The 25,616-nt window shown below is 41.4% G+C and overlaps 1 protein-coding gene across 3 annotated transcripts in view; it reads left to right on the top strand.

Moving 5' to 3' along the window:
* LOC138304713 (uncharacterized) overlaps window positions 1-25,198 on the top strand; it is a 141,320-nt gene extending 116,122 nt beyond the window's left edge. For 2 of the 3 annotated variants that reach the window (XM_069244950.1, XM_069244952.1), the window contains 6 exons: window positions 1,324-9,150; window positions 9,515-10,557; window positions 10,824-10,924; window positions 11,702-11,713; window positions 13,797-14,010; window positions 14,786-25,198. In XM_069244950.1, coding sequence (XP_069101051.1) covers window positions 1,324-9,150; window positions 9,515-10,557; window positions 10,824-10,924; window positions 11,702-11,713; window positions 13,797-14,010; window positions 14,786-24,029 — 18,441 coding nt within the window. In that variant the 3' untranslated portion in view covers window positions 24,030-25,198. The remainder of the gene's footprint in view (window positions 1-1,323; window positions 9,151-9,514; window positions 10,558-10,823; window positions 10,925-11,701; window positions 11,714-13,796; window positions 14,011-14,785) is intronic. The other variant, XM_069244951.1, reaches the window with a different exon arrangement.
* The last annotated feature ends 418 nt before the right edge of the window (window positions 25,199-25,616 follow it).

Raw genomic sequence — 25,616 nt, 5'->3', positions numbered from 1 at the left:
TCGCTACTAGTCATAGAGTTCTGGATGGATTGTAACCAAATTTGGCCAGAAACACCCTTGGGGGAAGGGGAACAGAACTTGTATAAATTTTGGCTCTGACTGCCAGGGGGCAGAAGGGGCAGGGGCCCAATAGGGGAAATAGAGGTAAATCCTATAAATCGCTACTTGTCCTAGAGTTCTGCATGGATTGTAACCAAATTTGGCCAGAAACATCCTTGGGGGAAGGGGAACAGAACTTGTAAAAAATTTGGCTCTGACTCCCTGGGGGCAGGAGAGGCGGGGCCCAATAAGGGAAATAGAGGTAAATCCTATAAATCGCTACTTGTCCTAGAGTTCTGCATGGATTGTAACCAAATTTGGCCAGAAACATCCTTAGGGGAAGGGGAACAGAACTTGTAAAAAATTTGGCTCTGACTCCCTGGGGGCAGGAGAGGCGGGGCCCAATAAGGGAAATAGAGGTAAATCCTATAAATCGCTACTTGTCCTAGAGTTCTGCATGGATTGTAACCAAATTTGGCCAGAAACATCCTTGAGGGAAGGGGAACAGAACTTGTATAAATTTTGGCTCTGACCCCCCCGGGGGCAGGAGGGGCGGGGCCCAATAGGGGAAATAGAGGTAAATCCTATAAATCGCTACTTGTCCTAGAGTTCTGCATGGATTGTAACCAAATTTGGCCAGAAACATCCTTGGGGGAAGGGGAACAGAACTTGTATAAATTTTGGCTCTGACCCCCCCGAGGCAGGAGGGGCGGGGCCCAATAGGGGAAATAGATGTAAATCCTATAAATTGCTACTTGTCCTAGAGTTCTGCATAGATTGTAACCAAATTTGGCCAGAAACATCCTTAGGGGAAGGGGAACAGAACTTTATAAATTTTGGCTCTGACCCCCTGGGGGGCAGGAGGGGCGGGGCCCAATAAGGGAAATAGAGGTAAATCTTAAAAATCGCTACTTGTCCTAGAGATCTGCATGGATTGTACCACCCAAATTTGGCCAGAAACATCCTTGGGGTTAACAGAATTCGTATGAATTTTGGCTTTGACCCCCTGGATCAGAAAAAGTAGGGCCCAATAGGGGATTTAGAGGTAAATATTCAAATTCCTTCAGAAAAGAAACAATGAACTTGTATTCAGAACATTACTTCTCATTACAAACCAGGTGAGCGATACAGGCCCTCTGGGCCTCTTGTTATCAGATAAAGTAATTGTTATATATGAAGTTAATCACTTTGCAAAATGCAGAAACTCCTTGTTTCTCCTTGTTTTATTTTAATGTTAACCTGTGTTAAATCAATATAATATATTGCTATATTTGTGATTTCCAGCCCATATTTACGGACACCACTGGTTACTGTAAGTGTGTGGAGGGATACTGGGGGCCGTCTTGTGAACATGAATGTCCGGGCGGTGGTACCTACAGCTGTTTCGGTAAGGGGCAGTGTAACTCCACGACCGGCGAATGTACCTGTGTGATAGGAGCCCAGGCCAGTACCAATTGTTCTGTGTGTCACTCTGGTTGGACGGGCGAAGACTGCAGCGTCGCTGTCTTCACAGGATCAACACCAGCCTCAACTAACTCGAGCATATTCTACGAGAGTGGTGGCCTGAAGACATTTGATGGATCTATAATTAACGTGCAGTCTCCTGGAGAGTACATCTTAACACAAGGTACACTAACTGGTACAGGGGAGGCTATAGCAGTACATGTTGTTACCTCACCAGGAAAGCTAGGTATAACATCCACCTTGATGGCCAGTGTATCTGTAGGATCAGACACATTGGTGGTAGTCGCAGGTGATGGAGATGTCGATGATACCAAAACTTACTTCAATGGAGAGGAGGAGAGCGTCGGTTCAGGACTTTCTTTGGGTTCAGTAACTTGTGTGAGAAGCTCCACTACCAAGATCGGCTGTTCAGACAATGCAGAAGTGAACATCACCATTGATATTTCGCCGTCATCACTGCCAGTGGTGATCGTGGATCTGGATTCCAGTTCCTGTATGAACAACAAAGGCTTGTCGGGTCAGTGTGATGGGGACTCAACCAATGATTTTAAAACAGCGGCCGGCGTAACCCTGCTGGGGTCAGCAGTAACACAGACATCTTTAGAGGAGGAGTTTGCCTACTCTTACAAGATCCCATCCAGTAGCTCTGATATAGCAGACGTGGTTCCTATCCCCAGCTGGGGAGGAAATGGTCTAGAAATCAGTGGCCGAAACGTGGAAATTGACACCTTGAAATCTTTTGCTGAGGATGTATCACTGGAAATCAAGTTCACTCTGAATGAAATCACGAGTTCCTACCAGACAATTTTCTCCTACACCGCATCTGATAGTACTAACGTTTTCTGTGCACTTGTCAAAGATGGCACCCTGCATTTATACACCTACCACAACACTGATTTCCGTACTTTTCCATCCTTGATTGTGGAGGCTTACACCTGGTACCACATGAGCTTAGTATGGAACCACGCGTCGAAGAGACTCAGTCTGTACCTGACGAAGGAAGACTTGAGCCAATTGACAGACTTCACTGTATACGATCAGTCCTATCCAACTCCCATTGCACCAGGCGGTACCCTGTCCCTGGGCTATACTCTGTCTGATGTGGAATATGCTGGATGGCCCATGAAAGGAAAGATCGACGACATTCGGCTCTATAAAAAGATGTTGTCTTCCATAGAAATCAGAAATACAGCGTTCACAGTACTGGAGTGCTCATCTGTTTCCATGCTGTCTAACCGATGGACATTTGACGAAGGCGAGGGAACGGAAGCGTTGGACAAGATCGGTAACATGTACATGCGTTTTAATCCATTTGATCTACCAAAGTGGGTCCTGGTTAACTACACCATGTCATCTTGTACAAGTGTTAACGAAGAAGTATACGAATTACTTGACGACAATACTGTGGATCCAATTCTAAATAATCTGTGTCAAGACATTACCACCAGATTCCGGACCATATGTGAGAGTAAGATAGGAGCAGCTGCGTATGAAAGTCTCCTTGAAAGTTGCCTGTTCGGTTCGCTGTTAGACAGTGAAGCCCCACTCAGACATCTGGAATCTTTGAGTACTCTATGTGACGCGCCGATAGATGATGTCACCTGGCCTGGGAGACCACTGTGCAACTCCTTCTCTGCTGATAAGTTCCCAACGTGGAGAGGCTCGTCGTGTACCAGTAAGTGTGAATCGGGAACCTGGGACAGCGCGACCAGTACGTGTCAGTGTAAGGACGGGTTCTGGGGAGAGCAATGTGACGGTGTATGTCCTACCTTCCTACAGAAGACATGTGGAGGCGGTACCTGTAATGTTACCACTGGGGTGTGTACTTGTCCACCATTCCTAGACCCGGCCCACAACTGTCAACAGTGTGTATCTGGGTTTGAGGGCTCTGACTGCTCCGTAATGTCTGCCACAATATCTGGAGGTAACACTGAAGGAGTGTGCAGCGTGTTCGGACGTGGCAACTTCATCATGTTTGACGGACAATCATATTCCCTAAAAGAAGCCGGATTACTGAATTTTGTACTGACCGCTACCTTTAATGTGTATATCAAGCTTACTCTGTGTGGAGGAAGCCATGCTACTTACTGTGTAAAACAAACCTGGATTGAATCCCAGAACGAAAACTTCACAATGCAGTCCCCAATGGGAGATGGAGGTTCCTTCAGTCTCTACCACAACGGAACACAAATCAGTATTGAACAGGAACATGACTTGACCGGATCGATTAAAATAGTTCGGCATGATAAGACCACGCTCCGACTGGATCTTCCCGATGGGACGATCTATCTGAGAGAAGATGCTGATTTCATTTCTACCACAGTGTCTTTGAAGAAGTCGACTTACGCATCCCAGCCATCGGGACTGTGTGGTAACTTTGACGGCAATACTGGCAATGACTTTATAACATCTACTGGTACTGTAACATTAGGTGATATAACCCAGGAGAAACTGGATGAGTTTATGACCATTAATACCATATCAACTACCTCCGACACAGCCTTCTCTGACAATTACGGAAATTTCACTCTCCCCACATCACCAAAAGGTTTTGGCTTGCTGGTGAAAGGATCAGGCGCTATCTCACTCCCAATGACAAATACCTTCAGCAATGATGGTAGTGGTTGTGTACAAGTAAGCTTTACGCCTGAAGGAGACAAAGGCATGGTGGTAGGTTACAAGGGAACCTCTTCCTCAATGTCTGTTACTCTCAACAATTCTTCCGTTATCGTACGCTGGGGCAACAAAATCATTGAAACCAACTACAGTGTCAATATCGACCAGTCTTATGACATCTCATTGTCATATGATGAAGACACAGAATCTCTACGCACTGATATAATATCAGGAGGCACATTAGAGTATTCCGAGACGATTGTAAACTGTACAGCGAAAGTGTTCAGCAATGATGGTTTAGTGCGGATTGGAAGCTGGAGCGATGATCCTCCAACCTCCTTGGAGCGAGAGCCATTTATTGGTCAAATGGATGATATAAAGACTTTTAACAGATCTCTGAAGATCAATGAAACACTTTACTGTATAAGTCATGACGTGGATGGCAATTTCAGTAGCTTGAGTTCTAAATTTTCTATGAAAGAAGGAGAAGGAAATCTCGCCATTGACAGTGTCAATGGACATAAGATCTTCCTTCTTGGTAGTACAGTATACTTCCCCAACGGTGAGGAAGATGATGGCAATTCTACACCTGATCTTCCAGCAACATTCACTACAACGGCAGAAGAAACATGTGCTAATATGACAACATCCATAGCAAAGACCTGCGGCGGCCTGGGAACACAGATGAAAGATCATTATTATTCCATTTGTGTGACTGACATGCTAGAGAGCGGGGATTCTGAAGGTTACATCTCAGTAATACAAGCATATGCCGACTATTGTGACAACGCCTTGAATCCTGTGAAATCGACTTTGGAGGAAATTTGCGAGGACAAGACCTCAGATCACTATTTACATCTGTGTCTGTACCAGTGTAAGATTGGTTATTTCAACCCTCTAACAAGAGACTGTGTATGTGAGGGATCCTGGGGCGAATACTGTGAGAACGTTTGTCCAGGAGGCGTGGAGACGCCGTGTTCTAACAATGGTAACTGTGAGAGATTGACTGGATTGTGTACCTGTAATCCAAGTCGTGATCCGGCCACAGACTGTGCCACCTGTCTACCTGAATGGACAGGTACAAATTGTGACATCATGGTAAATCCGCCAGCCCCGATCACAACGCCTGCTGCCCCAACAACCGTCGCCCCTGGTGCTACCACACAGCCTCATACACCCACCCCACCAAGGTCTACGTTTGCAATCTCCGGTCAGTGCCATGTCAAAACGTTCCAAAACACCAAGTACAATTTTGACAATGTTGGGGAGACCTATATTACTAAAGGTGGTAATACAGGCACTCCTGACATAGCAATCCGCACTGTCTACTGCCAGACGGAGGCTGTATGTGTCGACGCTGTCTCCACAAAGTTTGGAAACTCGGAAGTCGTGTTACAAGCTGGAAACACATCAACAGATACTATCAAAGTATGGATTGATGGACAAGAACATTCGTTTGATCTGAATGACACCACTGTACGGTCCGACGTCACTATCACTGAAGTATCGCCCAATGTGTTTGAAATTGAGAGCACCAATGGAAACTACACCAAGATTCAAGTGAGACAAGTTGACCAAGCTCTCAGTGTGATTGTTACCATGGACGATACTCTAGCTGACACTCAAGCATATATGGCAGGAGGAATTTCTACTGGACAGATAACTCAAACATATGATGCAGCCTGGGCAGTCAATGCAACAGACAGTTCTTTTGACGTCTTACCAACAGGTCTTCCTTCATCATCATCCTCCTCCAATTCTTCAGTGTACCAACAAACAGTACCTACAGCAGGAAACAGCTTGTATTTTAACAACTCTGTCATCAGGAGTCGATTTTTAGACGACGTGATAGATAAAAATGAAGACTTCACAGTAGGAATATCCGTGCGTCCTGAGACAGGGAATGGTACTGTGGTCGTGATGGAAAACAAAGCCCCAGTTTCTGTGTTCATGGAGGACGATATGTACTATGTACGTATGGGTAATGACGTGTACGATACTGGTATACCTGTCACACTCGATGAATGGCAGAGTATTTCAATTGCATTTGAGGCATCATCTAGAAAGGTCGACTTTTTTAAAGCTACAGATACAAATGTGGAACAGAAGTCGTTCTTCAATACAAACGAGGATGTCTTTGAGTCAGGTGGTTATATCACCTTAGGCCAAGCTCCAACGATGGGTTCGTCTACCTCCGATGGCGAGAATGATCCATTCATTGGAGAAGTGGACGAGCTGAAGATAAACAATAAGCCATTAACCTATAACGAAATAGTGGAAACGGGTCTGTCTCGTGTGCCTGATCCCGCTCCAACTTTGGTAACACATGTCAGCTTCGATGATGTTGAAGGAAAATACATCAAAGACAAAATCGGAAACACTGACTTTATCTTAGTTGACTCCACAATTACAACTGATGCCCCAGTGAGAAAGATATCCAGTCTAGATTTGCCCGGTAACCCTGTCAAGACCACACACATCCATGCCAACAGTACAGTTCAGGCTGAAATAGACCAAGCCTGTCATGATGCTGTGTACGTCTCGGCATTCAGTAGCTGTGACTATGCTCTGCCGGGAGCATTGGACTATGCCTACTTCATTTGTAGAAGTGACATGGCTTCTACAGGTAAAAACACCACAATACGGGACACTGTAATCTACCTCTCAGACATGTGTGAACCGACTATTGGTTCATGGCCAGCAAAATCTTTATGTAATGATTTCCCTGGTGAGGAGTTCCCGCGATGGTTCGGCCCGAACTGTGACGTCATGTGTGAAAGTGCTACTGGTTTGGATGCTGATGGACAATGTATCTGCAAACAAGGTTATTACGGAGCTACCTGTGACCAGATATGTCCAGGAGGCACCAGTAGTCCGTGTAACAACAGAGGTATGTGTAACCAGACAACGGGGGCCTGCACCTGTCAATTTAACTGGGAAGGTCCAGGCTGTACCAGCTGTAAGAGCGGCTTCTATGGCGACACTTGTGCCATCAATGTGCAAGACACTAGTTTTACAAGCTCTAAGAATTATGCCAGTTTGTCAGGAAATGGACATCTAACAGCATTAGATGGAGCTAGTGTTCCATTTAAGATACCTGGTCCTTACACTTTTTATAAGGATTCCAACATTGACATCCAGACTATCACAGGGCCGTGTAAGGACTTCTCTACCTGCGTCGGTAAAACTGCAATCAAAGTAGGCTCAGATGTTATAGAGATAAACCCAAAAGACACCAACAATATAACCCTTAATGGAAACCCTATAGAAGTTGTGACCACACAACCCATCGGTGCCACAGGATACTCACTTGTCAGAGATTCCAAGAACAAAGTAAAGATCCAGTCGTCATCTGGAGACTTCGAGCTAGGCGTGACGACTAATGACGGCTACATCAACATGGATATGGAGGTGGACGCATCAAACTGTCAGTCCAGTACTGGTTACGTAGGCTTCTGCCAGACTAGGAGCCACAGCTGTTCACCCACTGACCATCTATGTATTGTAAAGGACATAGGTATAGCCCAAGCAAGTAAAACTGTGTCGGATCTGAAATCGGAAGCAGTCATCGAATACCTGGAAGAGTTTAAACTTGACTCTGCTGATTTGCTATTCGCCGATAAGACGGAGAGCACTGGCTTTGCAGTGGATATCGTTGAAAATGGTTTTATGTCTACAGCGCCTCTCGCTCCCGACTTCTGGAAAAAGAGTGACACATCGGATCATATCAGCATGGAGATTCAAACAACGCTCTCAAACATTGACATGAATGGCAGTAATGGCACCCTATTGTCTTACGGAGAAGATCATACATTTGCTATTACCATCGTTCAAGGCCATTTCGTTATTCGGTACAGGAAGCTATCATTCAATACCTCTATTAGAGTTCAGGAGGATGTATCGACTCAAGTATCAGTTGTTTACAATAACGCTACAGGAAAACTTCTGTTTAACTACATGTACGTTGAACCTCCAAAAGGCCGCGACGAGAGTGTTTCAAAGCAGACTTTCCTAGACATCCCACCTGGATGTTTTACAAAGGAAGGCTCTCTAGCAGTTGGTGCCTGGATGCCAACAATGGGAGATGCTGGAACTCTACCCACTGGAACCTTCTCGGGATCTATCGATAGCTTGTATTTGTTTAACGAAGAACTGACACCAACAGACGTGGTTGTCGACTTCCAAACACCGGTCGACAGGGACAAGGATAGTCTTGTTCTAGGATTTGAGTTCTCTGAGGGAAATGGAGATAGTTCTACGGACTTTGTCCAGGGTGCTGACATTGTATTCAGTCCCACGGGAGCTAAATGGATTGATTCTAACACAACACTGACTCCTTCAGTTCCTACAACTCTAGAAGTGGCCAGCACAACAAATGTGTCTGATGAGATTGTGGATATGTGTAAAGACTTAATATTATCCAGTTCCATGGCCCAGGAATGTTCATCTATGACCAATAGTTTAGAGTCACATTTCCTGTCCTGTGTCGATGACTACCATTTATCTGACGACATCAGTTCTACACTAGATAGCACACTTGATATGTCAAAATTGTGTCAGACAAAGGAAAATCTCCCTACACCTCCAGCTCAGCAGCTCTGCGGCATATATTCCAACACAGATGCAGAATTTCCTCTAGGCCAGGGGCAGTCGTGTACTACAATGTGTAAATTTGGCTACGTCAATACCACCACGGACCTGTGCATGTGTTCACCTGGCGCCTACGGAGATGCTTGCGACAAGGAATGTACAGGAGGATTCTCAACACCCTGCAACAAACACGGAATCTGTGACAAGACGACGGGAAGTTGTCTATGTGAGGAGAACTGGAGTGGCAGTAGTGACTGTTCTACTTGTGCTGCAGGGCTCACCGGAGAAAACTGTGACACGTTCATACCCTCAATCCCTCCAGGAGATCCATTGTGTATGATTCGGGGAGCAGGGAGCTACCTCAACTTTACTGGGTACAAAAATAAAGTCGGCGACACAGGAATTAGGGATCTTTATGTGATGGATAATCTCCGAATCGCTGTAAGTATATTGTTAACACAGTCACTTAAAGTAACTTTGTTATGTAAGCCTAAATGTGCAAAGTATTTATTGTTTATGTTGTGATTGATATTATTTTAATATTAATAGTATGTTAATGAGAAAACAACGTAAAGCCCTCTTCGTTTATAAAAAAAATGTCACAAGATTGTGGTTAATATAGCTGAAACTGAATAACTTGATCAGATAAATCAGACGACTATAGTATCTTCTAAAGATAAATAGATTAAAAAGAACATCTTCAGACAAATATTTGATTTGGAATTTCTTATGCTTATCTAACAGAAAAAATACGCTTTATCATGTTACATTAGAATTCTTCTAATGGCAATATTGTTCCTTTCAGGCTTTCTACTCAGTATTTAAAAATAAGAAAGGGAAAATGCGACTTCGTACAGAAAAGGTTGCCCTGGAAGTCCACAATACTACAGTAGTGTTTATCATCAACACCACAGCTGTTGTCACCGAAAAGAATAAGAATCTCTGGAATTCTGTATTCATCAACAAGGAAAAATCAGACATATCAAAGAAGAATAAAAAAGTCATATTTGTTAACAATGGAAACTGCAAGCTCAGGATAACGAATCCGAGAAATAGAAAATATGTTGTGAAAATGAATGACATTGGCTTCAAAATGGTTGTACAGCCACGTAAAAATAACATTTTAACTACAATCAAGATTTCGGAAGATTTCTGTTGTAACGCGATAGATCGAGGTATTTGTGGAGACTGTAATGGCTGCCAGGAGTCCAACACTTGTGGTATCAGTAACACAACTGCAGTGTTGGCATCAACACCGGCCCCTACTTCTTCCACGACTGCCAATCCTGTAGCTACCCCTACCGGCACCACCACTGACTGTGTGTTTGAAGTGTCCGATGTCGCCACATGTTCCAGTGGTGAGAGCCAAGGTGGTGGAAACGCTGTGTGTTTTAACGATTCCTCCACTATCTCCAAAGGCTTGGATGTGTTCAATTCCAGTTTTGTGACTTTAGAGTTCTTGGTTAAGACATGCGCGTCTCCAGAATGCTACGGGACTATTTTGTCGTTCACCAAACTGGAGACATTTACAATTAAACACCTCGGCACGATAGTATTGAGTTACGGCAGTAATGTTTACGACACTGGTTTAGAACTAGAGGACGACGAATGGAATCAGATTTCTCTTGTGATAGACAATAGGAAGATATGGAAGAGACTGTTCATCTACGTGTTTAATTCAGCTGGTATGATTAAATATGACAGGATGATCTACAGAGGAGTTACTCCCCTTATCAATGACGGTACCATGGTGTTAGGTCGCTGGCAGCCGTCGTCTGATGGAGGAAGTGAACAGCCAATTGGAGAGCACTTCGTAGGCTGTATTGATGAACTTCGTATCTGGAATTCGTAAGTTTTGTTTCTTTTCCTTTGAAAACAAGCCTTCATCATTATAAATGTCGTTATTAATTATTCGGGATTTGATAGCAATGTATTAGTGAAAGAGTGGAATAGATGGTGTTAGAACGCAATGTGTTGCATATCAAAGTTTTCTTATCCTGTTTTGAATGGACATTTTTTCAAACATTTTGAAAGGATTTCCATTGGGGTTTTTTCAATTTCATTTTATTAAATGTTTAATTGACTATGGAAGTAACATATGTTTCATTTAACAGGTACTTCTCTACATTGAGTATCCTAACTCACTGGAACAGAGCGTACGACCCAATCACGGAGGACAAACTTCAGATTCTCTGGAGATTTGACAAAGACGAAGGTAATTTACTTTCAGTTATTTAATTATTATTTTTCTTTAAAATTCACTTTTTTATTAAAATCACTGAATTTTTACGTTTGACTCACTGTTTTGTTGGCGACAGGTTTTCAAATTTATTTATTGTATAAAATATTGAATCTTTCATCTAGAATATAGGTTTATATATATGAATATGAATTTTGGTTGGGTGATATGCCATAATGTTTCTTATGTGATTACCAAAAATATGGAATACATTTTAAACTCAGTTACCATACTAAGTCAGTATAAGGCTATTAACAGTCCTAATTTGCAGAAATGTTGAAATACAAGACTTGTTTTACTTCAGTTTCTTTCAAATTAGCCAGAGTTTAACATTATTTTACTGTTTCCTCCGTTATTGAGAGGTCACAACTTAACAAAAATATGTTTTCTGGTTTTGCTTTATTTGTGATATTTTTTTTCCACATTATGTAAAGTGAAAATATTAGTCAATGACTGAATGTTTCTGAGACAAAGTCCTTAAACCTTACTTTAAGTCAAAATAGAAGTAAATGTGAACACTTGATGAAAAATCCGTCTGTATTATGATAGTATCATAATTAATACTAGTTAGTGAATATTTCCATGTAGTATCAGTTGGTTATAAGTCATATAGTTTAAATAGGGCACTCACCTTAATCAATTAACTTCCACATTGTCACTATGTATTCATAATGCTACAATTTTCACATATTAAGTTAAGATGGTCTGTTGGATTTAAGTATTTTGATAAATGTGCTTGTACATTTTTTTCAGCTGCAGGGAAAAGTATGTTTTAATATTTAGTCTGTATAGAGTTCTACTAACTGCTAGATGTGCCCAAGCCTATATCTATATTCCAAGTTCTTTACTCCTAAAAGAGACCTTTTATCCTAGCTAAACTTCCACACATAAACATGCTGCCTATTTTATCCTGTAGTTAAAACACGCTAGTTTCATGTTCAGTGGCTGACAAACTCTAATAAAGATTAATTAGTGATGGAAATATGCATATCTTGAGTTTTGAAAATCGAACATTTTAACACAAACATTAAAAGGAATTTGTTAACATACAAATGTAAATGAAAAACCAATTCTTTACTTTAATACCATGTACGATCTATTAATATATTCTACTATTAACATATTGGTAAGTAGATAATGTATGTTATTACGGTTAGGTAACTTATATCCACAAATATCTTATTATTTAATGTTTATATAAGCCCTGATATTCTATCTATAATAAAATGTGACCTAATTCCATTTCTGTATCAAATGATAACATAGTTTCTCATCTGCAATAAAATATATATCCCCATATGGCATAATTTTCTATCTTTTCCTCTTATGACAGATATTCACATGTGATCCTATTCTCTATCTAGATCCACATGTGACCTAATTCTCTATCTAGATCCACATGTAGCTTAATTCTCTATCTAGATCCACATGTGACCTACTTCTCTATCTAGATCCACTTGTGACGTAATTTTGATCATTACTCACATGTGACCTTATTATGTATCTGAATCCACATGTGACCTAATTTTCTATCTGTATTCACATTTGACCTAATTTTCTGTGTCTATATACATCCTTTCTTATTCTCAATATCTGAATTTTATCTGTAAATCTGATAGGATCTGACACCTGCATACAACTAGTGCTGTTCTATCAATCTTCATAAATCCTGATTATTGTTACAGATAAAATGTTTTGTGTAGTCTGATGAAGACAAAGGGCGGTTAGGTTAATTCATCATCATTATTCAGAGCCAGAATAGAATAACCAACATATATTTGCCTCGTCTATATGCTTATATCATATATGACAATAACAACATGTGCGCCTCTAATTGAACAAATTTCTTTTTGATTTAAAAAATCTTGAATACCTGGATGTTTTGTTTGTTATTTGAACTGCAAAATCTGTGTACAGCTCTTTGTTATTTTATAGCTTTAAAGTGATTGTTTTGTGTGTGAAATTCCTTTAGGTTATAGATGTGTTGTTCTCCTATTTACAAACAGTGCTCTTTTCTTTAACGCTATTTACGTGACTGTACCGTAAAACCTCCTATATATATCATAAATCTAATTTTTGCAAATACCTGGAGTTCATTGTACCAATATAATAGAACAAATAAACATTCATTTTGATTTCAAACCATGGCTGCGGTAGAAATTTAAACAACAAACGGAGGCAAGAATGAGTTAAAGTTAAAATTCGAAATGTTGCTTAAATGAAATTATAATGATACAGCCAACGATTGGTTTTTGTTATGTATGACAATGCATTCAAGCTATTAATTTATACGAGGTTTACTGTATGTGCTATTTACAAAGTGCGCTCTCTTTCTATCAATTAAATTTGTGCTTTTCCTGTAACTCTTCTATGAACAAAATGTTTTGTTCCCATTTACAGAACTTGTTCTTTTATTTGTTACTGTCATTGTTCCTATTTACCCAATGTGTTCTTAGTTCATGTTAATAAAATGTGCCCTTTGTACCTATTCATAATAATGTGTTCTTAGTTCTAATTGGAAAATGCAATGTTTGGCCACATTTACCAAATCTATTTTTTCTATGTGAAAATGTGTTCTTTTCACATTATGTGATCTATGTTCTTATTTACAATTAATATTTTATGTGTTCATTTACTGATTGTATTCATTGTATCGTTTGTGATAATGTTCATGTTATAATTAAATAACTCTATACATACATTCACATTATAATGAGTCGGTGTTAATTATTCATCTTTTAAGAGAAGTGATAGATTATAAAGTTTTACGTTTGCATGTTAAGCAGGCAGAGGAAGCTGTCGAGTGTAAGACTAATATTAGTAACTAAACACTTATTTCTTCCTACAGAGCTGAAGACCTATGATGAAAGTGATTCCTACTACTTTGAGTCCTTACCCAACCCCTTCCAGGGAGGCCTACTGGAGGAATCCACAGCCCCAATACCATTCTACGAGTCTTCCTATGATGTCGTTGGAACACAGAGACGCCGTAGGAAACGATCCGTGTCTATTGATTACAATACATTCTGTGATCGTGTCTTCACCTCTACTGCATTCTCAAGGTAGGACTATGCTGACTTGTTGCTGTATTCCAAGTATTTATATTAGTATAAACTTACACAGAAAAGATAGTGGAACTTCAAATAATTGTAGAACAGCTTCGACACATACCTTTTGAATTATTGGTTGGTGTGGCTTTCAAAGCAGTAGAACATCTCATTGAAGGCAGTAAAACAAAACACACAACTTAATGAGCATACAATGTAGTTTAATTACATAGGTTTTTAATCGTCTTTTGTCCGTCGTCGTCCGTCGTATGGCGATAAACAATTTACATTTTCATATTTTTCTTCAAACCACTGAATCAAATTTGTTGAAATTTTGCAGAAACCTTCCATGTGAATTATATGGTCACAACCCCCCTCACAAAGAAATGAGTCAAACTTGGTTAGAATTATTACCCTGAGATATAGCATTTTCACATATCCATAAGGTCATCGCTGACCCCCAAGGACCAGAGGGACAGGGCCAATCGCGGTCAAAATGACTAGAATTTCAAAAACTCTTATTTTGAATCCACAGATTTGATGGAACCAAATACTCTAAATATAATAAAAAGTCAAATTTATAAATTCACTGAATGATTTGACGGGCCTGATGGGCCAATTTATAGTATATAGTGTTTATATGCCTTTGTTTCATTATGCATCCGAACTCAGGTGACCGCTAAGGCCCATGAACCTCTTTTTTAAATCATTTCTTCAGGAAGTATCTGTAATATTTTCCTACTTATATCTGCGTGAAAATTTAAGAATTTTCTTGTTTTTGTTTCTGCAGTCTGTGTGCCCCTGCTGGAGCCTCTGTCCAGACTTATTACAAGAGCCAATGTTCCAGTTCTAGTGATGATAGCGACCTAGAGGATGTAATTCTCGACTACTCCACCTACTGCGAGAACATTTTGTCCCTGAGTACCTGGCCTGGTTACACCCTGTGTAACGATACTGACTTCAATACACTGTTTGGAAGCTACTGCAATCCAGAATGCTACTTTGGTACCAAGTCGGGCACGGACTGTGTCTGTTTCTCTGGCTACTGGAACACAACATGCGACACTGAATGTCCTGGTGGATCACTAAATCCTTGTTCGGGACATGGTTCATGTGATAGTGTAAGCGGACTTTGTAATTGTCCAGTGAATTGGCAGGGAGCAGCAGACTGTTCATTATGTACATCTGGATGGATCGGATCTGATTGTGAAATTTCAGAAAACCTTGCCATGGTAACAGATACTAGGCTTGCGTCATCCAATCAGCTTGGATACATATACAACTTGGACGGACTTGGTTTCCTTGTTCGAACCATTGGAGAGTATGTTTTACTGATGGTTAGTGACAATGTTCTAGTAGAAGCTAAGATGGTGAGTTGCTACCATAACTTCACTTGTACAACCTTCCTCTCCTTCAGGATTGGAGACGATACTAATGGCTACATGGTAGCTACCATTCAAACGCCAACAAAGCCATTTACCAACCCGACTGTTTATTTGAACAATGCTCTGTATTCATTGGATACGCCAATCTATTACCAAGGATTTTCCATGGAGAGATTGACTGTCAACAGTATACAGTTCACGATAAATAATGACATCGTTCTGTTAGTGCGAGTTCAGAGTCGGTTCCTGACTCTACAGGTTACTATGCCTTCCAGTCTACTCTCCATCACACAAGGCTTGTTGAGTGGGTCTGGATCTACTTTAAGCAGCGACAAGTTACAGCATCTGCAGCAATCACAAAGTACTCAGCTTGGCGTGTGTAACTCGGTGGCTGGTACACAGGCATACTCTTCCACACCTGTCGGCGGATCCATTACGTGGTCCAGTGTGAGCATCAACCGAACGTCATCTTCAAATACCTTCACTGACATCAGTAGGTACGAAGTCCAGACTTGTGATAAGATCATCTACTATCCGGATTCTGCATACGAAGCCCAGAAGAATGGTGGATTCAGTCTGAAATATGACACATCAATCGCCGTCGCAGAGGTCATTGACTTCAATACTTTAGCCGGAACGGACATTACATTTGAATTTGTCGTCAAATTGGATTCAACGAGTACGTATGGTGGAGTTTTGTTTTCCTTCGTCAACGAAAAATCACTTGTTGTCCAGAGTAGAGACACTGTTGAAATCATTTACGACAGTACAACATATACCTCTAATTTGACCTTGGAAAAAGACGTTTGGGTAAAGATGGTGGTTGTGTATCAAGGAGCCAGTGGACAATTCGATATCTACCAGTTCAATAGTACAGGCTTTGTCTACAGATATACAGACACACTTCCACTGGGAGTTTTCTCTAATCCTGGCACGCTGTCGCTGGGACAATGGATTCCTGCGAAACTGACCACAACACAAACACAACCACAGAGTCTTAAAGGTGAATTGGATGATTTCCTGGTGTGGCGAATCAAAATCGAGCCCAATGTGATTGTCGACGTCTGGAGAATGCATCCACTTGATGTCAGTCATCTGCTGCTGCTGATGTGGACGTTTGACGAAGGCTATGGCACCGCAACATATGATGGACTGCAGGGTAAGGCATTCACCCTGCCATCAGCGCCCTGGTCAGTACCGCAGTGGGTGCCATCTGACTTGTTATACGAAAGGCTGTCCTACCCGAGCATTTCTGATGTGTTCTATACTAGTAACGCTCAGATGTTGCAAGGCGAAGACATCTGTACTGAGATCACCAATTCTACATCACAGCTAGGAAGCCAATGCAACTCAATGACGGATTCCACAAAGCAGGTGTTTTACCTTCAATGTCTTCATGCTCTTACCGGAAGTAGGGACACAATACCTGCGTACGACGTCGTTGTATCGTATGCTGAGATTTGTGATCAGGCACTGAACATAACAACAGCTAAAACAACAATCTGTAGCCAGCTCGATCATGACTCTAAGATAAACACTCTTTGTGATACAAGTCAGTCCTGCTCATTTGGAACTCCTCTACTAAACGGATCCTGTATTTGTACATCTGGTTATTATGGATCTACTTGCTCAAATCAATGTCCTGTGAGTTCGTCAAACCCATGCAACAGCAGAGGTGTATGTGACTCTCTTGGAGTATGTACGTGCGACTGGAACTGGGGTGGCACGTCCTCCTGCACCTCCTGTAGTACCGGCATGGATGGCCTTGACTGCCAGGTTCTGGTCACTTCAGCCTTATCCTCAAGTGGTAGTCGCGTCGCTTATGTCACTGGATCTGGAGCATTCATGGGATTCAATGGTAAACAAATATCAATGGCCAATTTTAACGGCCTGTTCACAGCCCTTACCCAAGCCGGAAAAATAGACATCCAAGTATATAAGGTCAGCTGCCATGTCGGTTCCTGTATTGCGGCTATTGGCATATCAACATCCAGCGATGACGTAGTTATTATATCTGGAGGGGCTGATGCCATGCCTCTGGTCTATGACAACGGTACACAAGTGACATTGACAACATTATCAACCGATCTGAGTGCGAACTTCAAGGTAGAGATGAAATCTCTACGAACAGTAGAGCTCACAGTGAAGACACCAGAAACGACTACAATCACGCTATTGATGCAGGACTATTCCATGGATATGACCATTAAAACGACTTCCTCTATCTGTACTGGTAGTACTGGAATCATCGAAGCATGTGGCACTGCCAGCGTGTACACCAGCATGAACAAAACGGACATCGAGACCTATATAAACAGTAATTATAGAGCGACGTCAGGACCCATTGTCAACACAATTGGCTCTGGTATTATTGGAGATGCTGGGTTCTCTTTAGGTTTCAACAGAACAGCAGCATCAACATCTGAGCTCCAATATGGTTCCAGCTACTCGCTGAGTGGACGAAACTTCAGTGTTAGCGCATACTACAAACCAAACGCAGAGGGCGGCGTCATTATGTCTTATGGCAAAAATACAACATTCGCTATACTCAACACAAGCCCGCTATCCATACAGTGTGGTGCGACAATTGTTGAAAGCTCGGCATCATCAAGTATTGGCTCATGGAACCAACTTGTGTTGTCGTTTGACACCAGCTCTGGCACTGTCGATCTGTACCACTACAGCACCAGCTCAAGTATCATCTATGAAACACTGTCCTTTAGCTGCTCAAATGTCTTCTCTGCAAATGGAACAATATCGCTGGGCGCCTGGACTCCCTCAGTTGATGATGCTAAGCATACAGTAAACGCCTCATATAACGGCTATATCGATGAACTATCAATCTGGGACGATGTCATTCCTACTGAACTCATCTTCCAAGCCCAGAATTTGAACATTAAAGTCTCTGGATTTGACAGTAAGATTTCGTCATTATACATGTTCTCAGCAGGAGTTGGATATAATGTCTACGATAGCATTCACGGTAACACCATCGATCTGCCTAGATCACCATGGCAATCCCCTGCTTGGACCATTTCCGATTTGAACCTGAAAACTATAATATCGGACGATACAACTACGTCTACAACTACCTTAGCAACTGCAGAACCATTCTGTGCTCAGTTCTTTGGGTCCGGTACCGTAACGTCCAACTGTGGCGGTATGTCATCACAGAGTCTATGGTGGTTCAAGCAGCAGTGTATTGAAGTCGTTACCAAGACAGGCAACTTCAGTCTAGGAATCGTTCCAATGGCAAGTTTCATTGCCACGTGCACCGCAACTGGAGGATCAGCGACCAACTTGTTCAGCGTCATCGACTCATTGACAAATGTAAACATTCCAAGCTGGATAACAAATGAATATCGTACATGCTACTTTGGCATCTACACCAACGGAACATGCAAGTGTAACTTTGGTTTTTACGGATCCCAGTGTGACAACACCTGTCCCAACGGATTTATCAACCCATGTAGCGGATATGGTTCATGCGACACCAGCGGAACTTGTCAATGTGGCGGGCATTTCACGGGAGCAACTTGCAATAGTTGTGCGACAGGATGGACTGGAGATGAATGTATTCTTTTGTCTACTGGACAGACCACCAGTCAGGCAACACTGGTAGCACAAGGAACAACAGTTGGCCAGGTTGTGGCATTAGATGGAACAGCCTTTGATATCACAAGCATGGGAATCTACAACCTAATAACTGATGCTGCAGTGGGAAAAGCCTTTTATGGCTATTTCGCACAATGCGATTCGTCAGTAACTGGTTCTGGTTTCCTTTGCATGAATGGAATGGTAATAGAGCATAATTCTGTTTATTATGGCATCAAGACAGACAGTTTTCAAACTACTCAACTGACTGTTTACACCAATAGCCTGCCCATCAATGTCTACACATCACAGACAATCGGCACAATGACCATAACATTCGTTACATCAACCCGAGTTGAAATTGGATTCACAGATGCTGAATTTAGCGTGAAGCTGTCCCTTGTTAGCGGTCGTCTTCTAGCAACAATAGATGTGGAACAAAATACATGGGTAATGCACTCCAACCACCTCAGCGGCCTTTTGTCATCATGTAACACCACAGAGGCAATCATTTTGAGTACGTGCGGAGTTACCAGGTCCCAGATATGTAGTAACACTGCATCGTTCACATCGGCCTCTGGATGTGCTTCATCGCTTACTACGACAGCTTTATCCACCTTTGCCAAAACATTCACGACCAATGATACCACTATAGTCAGCATGATGAGCAGCACTACTATCCCGACAGAGTCTAACTGTCTATTGTACAGCGGAAGTGGAAACAGTGTTGAGGGCCTGTTGTTACCTACTACATACATGACACTAGAGTTGTATGTCAAACCAACTGCAGTCGGCGGCGTCATACTTGCCTACGGAGTCAACGGTAACACTTTCCTACTCGCAGACACTAGTGCTGGTCTGAAGATACAAGTTCAAAGTACACTATATACAACAACACTGACCATCGATTTAAATGTCTGGAACCAAATCAGTTTGGCTTACAGGCCAAACGTTGGACTTCTGGAGGTATATGTAATTGACAATGCTGGTGTATCTAACGTGAAAGCTGTTCCTGTTGACTCTGCTGTTCTAGCTCCAGGAGGAACGCTGACGTTTGGTGAGTTAGGCACTGGAATGTCCACAACACTTACAGGCTCGTATACCGGATACATTGACGAAGTCAGGATATGGGAACGCGTTCACAATCCTACTGTAGTAGCCAATAACCCAAAACTTGTAGTTTCAACAAGATCACCTGACCTCTCACACGCATGGTCATTTAATGACGGAACGGGTGTCAAAGCAAATGAACTAAAACAGAACCAACACATATATGCTCTTGACATTGCAAACCCACCAGTTTGGGTCGAATCGGACCTGGACTTAACTGAGGATCCTGCCATCTTGCTCCCAGATTACACAACAGCATCGCCACTAACACCTGTATCAACGACGATCTGCAATACTCTATTACAAAGTACAGAAATGACTAATGCGTGTACAGGACTAACGGATCTACTAACATCCGCCCTTGCACAGTGCCAAGCACTTGTAACATCAACTGGCGACCAAACTGCTGCAGAAGCAATTGCTCTCAATACAGCCGAGTTATGCCAGTCAACGAACAACTTGACCACATCTCCTCTGGAATCACTATGTTCTTCATTCAGTAGTAATACCAACTACCTGTTATCATACGGAGCTGGTTGTTCATCACAGTGTGTGTTTGGGTCAGCAAGCAGTGGATCATGTGTATGTGACGCAAGTCATTACGGCTCTAGCTGTGCTAATTCATGTCCTCTTGGACCTTCTGGAGCTTGCAATGGACAAGGAACCTGTGGCTCAAGTGGAAGTTGTTCATGTACTTACCGCTTCCTCGGTAACACCGTCAGGACATCTGATTACTGGGACGGACAAAACACGAACACGGCAGTATCAGGCACCTCGTCTTCATGCTCTCAGTGCTCCACAGGATGGGCCGGTAAAGAGTGCACACTAGCTATAGAAGCGGCTAGTGCATCTGCTTCTAACCGCATAGGATTTATATATGGTCCGTATGTAACAACACTGGATGGAGCGTCATATCACATCAACTCAGTAGGAGTTTACAAGGCACTAACATTATCAGGAGTCGATGTCCAGATTCTATTTACTCCTTGTCCAGGAGACATTGCGTGCAGAATCGTGACGGAGATTGCATTTGGAAGCTCGGTCAGTATTACAGTCAGAAGTAATGGAACAATGGAACCAATGGTTGGAGGAACCTTACAAACATTCCCTGTCACTACTAGTCATGGTAGTGTTACATTGAAATGGGTAAATGAGCCGTACATCAGAATATCAGTCGGGGACAGTAGTTCCGTTGTATCCTACAGCAGCATAGGTCTAATCTGTAGGTTCAAAATTAGTGCATCGGACGCAAGTACAAACACAGGATTACTCGGCAACAGCGATGGTTCCTGGTGGAACGATTTCTTAGCCAATACGGACAGCTCTATAACTAACATTACCGAAGCGGAATACCTAATGACGAAGTCATATGTCGGAAACGTATTTCAAACGAAAGCAGGAGAAACAACTTTCTCTCCGACCGTTCTAGATCCAGCGTATGAAGCGAACATTACAACAGCAGGTTATATCATCCATGTCACAGATCAAACGGTGGCGTTTACTTCGGTCCACACCACAGCAGATATTACATCACTGACAATTAGCTTCTGGCTTCGCGTAGAATCCCATTCTTCAAGCAGCCATAGCGTAATCGTCTGCGGCACAGGATCACACAACCTTGAAGTAGTTTTGTTGAATGGCAATATCCGAGTGATATGGCAGAATACATCCATCGCCGATTCCATCACATTGACCATCAATACATGGACATACGTCGCTTTAGTCTGGCAATCAAATGACGGTAGTCTCTTGGTGTACTCGATTTGTAACAACGAGCTAGAATATAAAGCATTTAACAACGTCCAACTGGGAAATAGCGTGAGCATGGACAGCGTATCCATAAGCGGAAACGCTCAGACATTTGTAGACGTCGAAAACCTAAAAATGTGGAATACTGTCAAAACTATTCAAGAACTCATATTAGATATGGAGAAATATCAAAGCTCTGATCTGGATACGAATGGTTTGTTAGTTCTGGCACAGTTTGATGAAGGCACCGGAGCCAACACTGATATGTCGTATTACCCATCCACGGGATCACCAAGCATAATATCTGGGTCCATATCGGGTGGATCAACAACTTCTGTATGGATGCCATCATCTGCTCCTATTCCAAGTTTTTATCCACCTGTAGACATCCAAGCGAACATGCAAGGAAACGACACAATAAACAGCTGTATTTCAGCACTGTCCGATCCTCTGATATCTAAGCATTGTTCCGCGGTTGATAACTTGAAGGATTTCTTAATGGAAGTTTGCATTTACGAATACCAAAACCTCGGCAATTTAACAACAAACGAGACAATCCTGTATAACTTGATATTCTATTGTCAGGGAACATTTGACGTCAGTGAATGCGAACTGGATGGCTACTTTGATTACTGTACCGACGAGGAGGAAGAAACAGTAGAGGACGCTGCTGGTATCATGATCATCATCATTGCTGGGGCCGGCGGATTTTGTCTGATCCTCTTTATCATTATACTGGTATGTTGTATTAAGAAGAAAAAGAAGAAGTCGGTAAAAGACTCAGAGGAAGATTATGAAAATGAAGGCTTTGACAGTACATCAGATTACATCGGAATAGGAGGTATTTCAAGTACCACCAACATCTACCCTGGTCATGCACCAGCCAGCACTGATCGCCGTTTCAGTAGACAGCATTCAATGACTTCAATTTCCACAGCTGCTTCTGCCTCGTCAATCATGTTTGGAGAACAATTCGGCCAGTTAGACTATGACGGCAGACAACCATCAGGGCTTAGCGATCTTTTCCACCCAGACCCTCGAAAGTGTTTCTCTCCAACTCCATCAGTTGATGGGACAAGACGAGGTTCTTCAATTACTGTTGCTAGCTCTTCTGGAACACAAACAAGTTCATTCATTTTACCCAAACCGCCAAAGAAATCCTCTGCCATTCGTCCGGAAAGAACAAACAGAAGTAGTAGATCATCAGCTTCAAGTCGTCCTAGCTCAACATCAAAGTCGCCAGATCCGAAAATTCTGCCAGAGGATCTCCTGGAAAGCATGGTTACACCTGGAAGCCCACCGCCCATCCCAGAAACACCAGATCTCATGTCATTCCCTGAAGATGGCATAGAAACCCCAACGCCGTTTGTAAGAGGACCCCCTGGTGAATTCATGATGAGCGCAGAGAATGATCCATTTAAGAGTCTTCCTGAAAATCCATTGCTAGTTATGCAACAGCAGAAGTTCATTGATGACGATAAAAACACACCGGCTATGTCAACTCTCTTCTCTAAGAAACCAAAGATGCCTGTTAATCGAAATCCGAAAGCAAATGCGCCAAAGCCAACATTTAATAAATCTGTTAGTAGTGTCAGTACATCCAGTAAGAAAGAAGCACCAAAACCAAAAAGTGCAACTAAGCCTAATAGTGGATCAGCTCCAAGAACCGAGGCTACGCCAAAAAGTGGAGCAGCTCCAAAACCTGCTGCAACCCCGAACAATGCAGCCTCGCCAAAACCTACTGCGACCCCGAATAATGCAGCCTCGCCAAAACCTGCTGCAACCCCGAATAATGCAGCCGCGCCAAAACCTGAGGCAACTCCAAGAAAAGAAGGTGCTTCAAAAACAGAAACTGTGCCAAAAACTGAATCCACACCTAAAACTGAAGCAGCCCCTAAGCCTAGTCTGAGTTCTCCAACAGCTAAACCAATGGTTGCAAACGCATCAGCACTTCCATCTGGCTTTTTCGGTGGCTCTGAAGCTCCTATAGCTTCTAAACCAAGCAAGCCCTCTTCGAAACCCAGCGAAGATCCTAAGTCACCGTTGATATCACCACCTAAGGAACCAGAAGCAGATTATTCCGATAGCGATTCCGAACCAGAGGGTCCCATAGACAGACGGCCTAGTCATTTCCTCAGCGGACCCGAACCAACCAATCTTGGAAGATTTTCAGTGAATCCATTCGCTAAAAAGTAAAAAGAACTGGGTTTTGTTTATGTTAATGTGCCGATGAATTATAGTACCAAAAAGCGGACATATAATTTGACTAGCGTACAACATTGTGTAGAATTTATGTAACTTACCAGATAGTTACAGAATAATGTACGAAAATGAAGTCATTACCAAAAAGATTATAGTCAAATTCTCTTAAATATTCTTTATAAACTGTCAATAACAAAATGAAATATGTCGCTCCAATACAAAAAAAGGCGGTACCAATTATAGAATCTGTTTAAAGTTTGTTATTTAATGTTTTGTTTACTCTATTTTCTAATGTAAGTCGCTGATAGGTATGAATAGTCATTAATAAGTGTGATACAATTTTATAATTTAGATGTTCTTTATAGGATATATATGTTTTTAGAGCCATTTACTTATCTGTATCAATGAATACTGATCTTTTTTTTACCATTCCTTGTTGTGATATTCTATTCAATATATGTTATGATGAATTATACCATTTCCATTTAACTTCATATTTACTTAAAGATGATCTATTAACATTTGGTATATAACCAAATAAGACATAAAATATATTTTTGTTGATCAGTACGTACATAATATCCTGATACATGGTTTATTTACAATATACATAATGTTTTCCTCAATCAATATCTAGTGCCAAAAGCTAAGTGCTTAAAGAGTCCATAATGATTCCTAATACCCAGTCTCCTCGATTCCCTCCATCCATATATTTAACAAATTCATATATTTATTACAACCCTAGTTCTATAACAATATGTCATTTCTACTGTTATTTCATGTCTTCATTTAATATTAAAAATAAATAATACAGGATGAATACACAGTGTTGTGGAACGGGAACATATTGGCATTAAGGTGCACTTATTTGGAGAAATAGTTGTTTAAAAAATGTTTAAATTAAAAAAAAATATTTTAATTGGAAAATAATCATCAGTTATTGAAATCCATCTCGGTGAAATTTTTACGTATTTCCTTATATTTTTTTTATTTTTCCAAATGAAAGCTTTAGATAATATCAGGATTTTAATTTACGAAGAGAGAAAAAAATAAAGAAGTTTGTTATATTTGTTTATATGTTAAACGGCACCTTGTTATGTACATTGACGCACATATTCTTATGACATGTTTTTGTAATTAGGACAAATAAACGTTTCACTTTATATTGTTGCGTTTGTTGTATGTTTTAAAATCTGACCATAAAGCAGGCTTATAAATGGGTTGGCTCATTTCATCTTTGCATTTACTATGAAAAAAATTGCGTAATTTTCGGAATTATCCTAATTTGGATCTGATTTGAAATATAATAATTTAGATATCATGTTACATTGAAGAATTTCTATCTGAAGTAGCAAATACAGAAATGAGCCAAACTACCGAGTCAGCTCTACTTTTATCAAACCTTATCTAAACAGACTTCGTTTCCTTACGATGATTTGCTAGCTCAACTCACAACCTATAGGATAACATACCTCTTTTGTGTCTGCAAAATAATGAGCTGTCTTATGGATGATTGTTTATTTTGATTATATTGTGATAGAAACAAATGATCTGCATGTTTAGTGTTGTGAAAGAAACAGA

This window comes from Argopecten irradians, chromosome 12 (genome assembly GCF_041381155.1).
Source record: "Argopecten irradians isolate NY chromosome 12, Ai_NY, whole genome shotgun sequence".
Lineage (NCBI taxonomy): Eukaryota > Metazoa > Mollusca > Bivalvia > Pectinida > Pectinidae > Argopecten > Argopecten irradians.
Note: the sequence above shows the minus strand (reverse complement) of the source record. Positions and strands in the feature narration are given on the sequence as shown.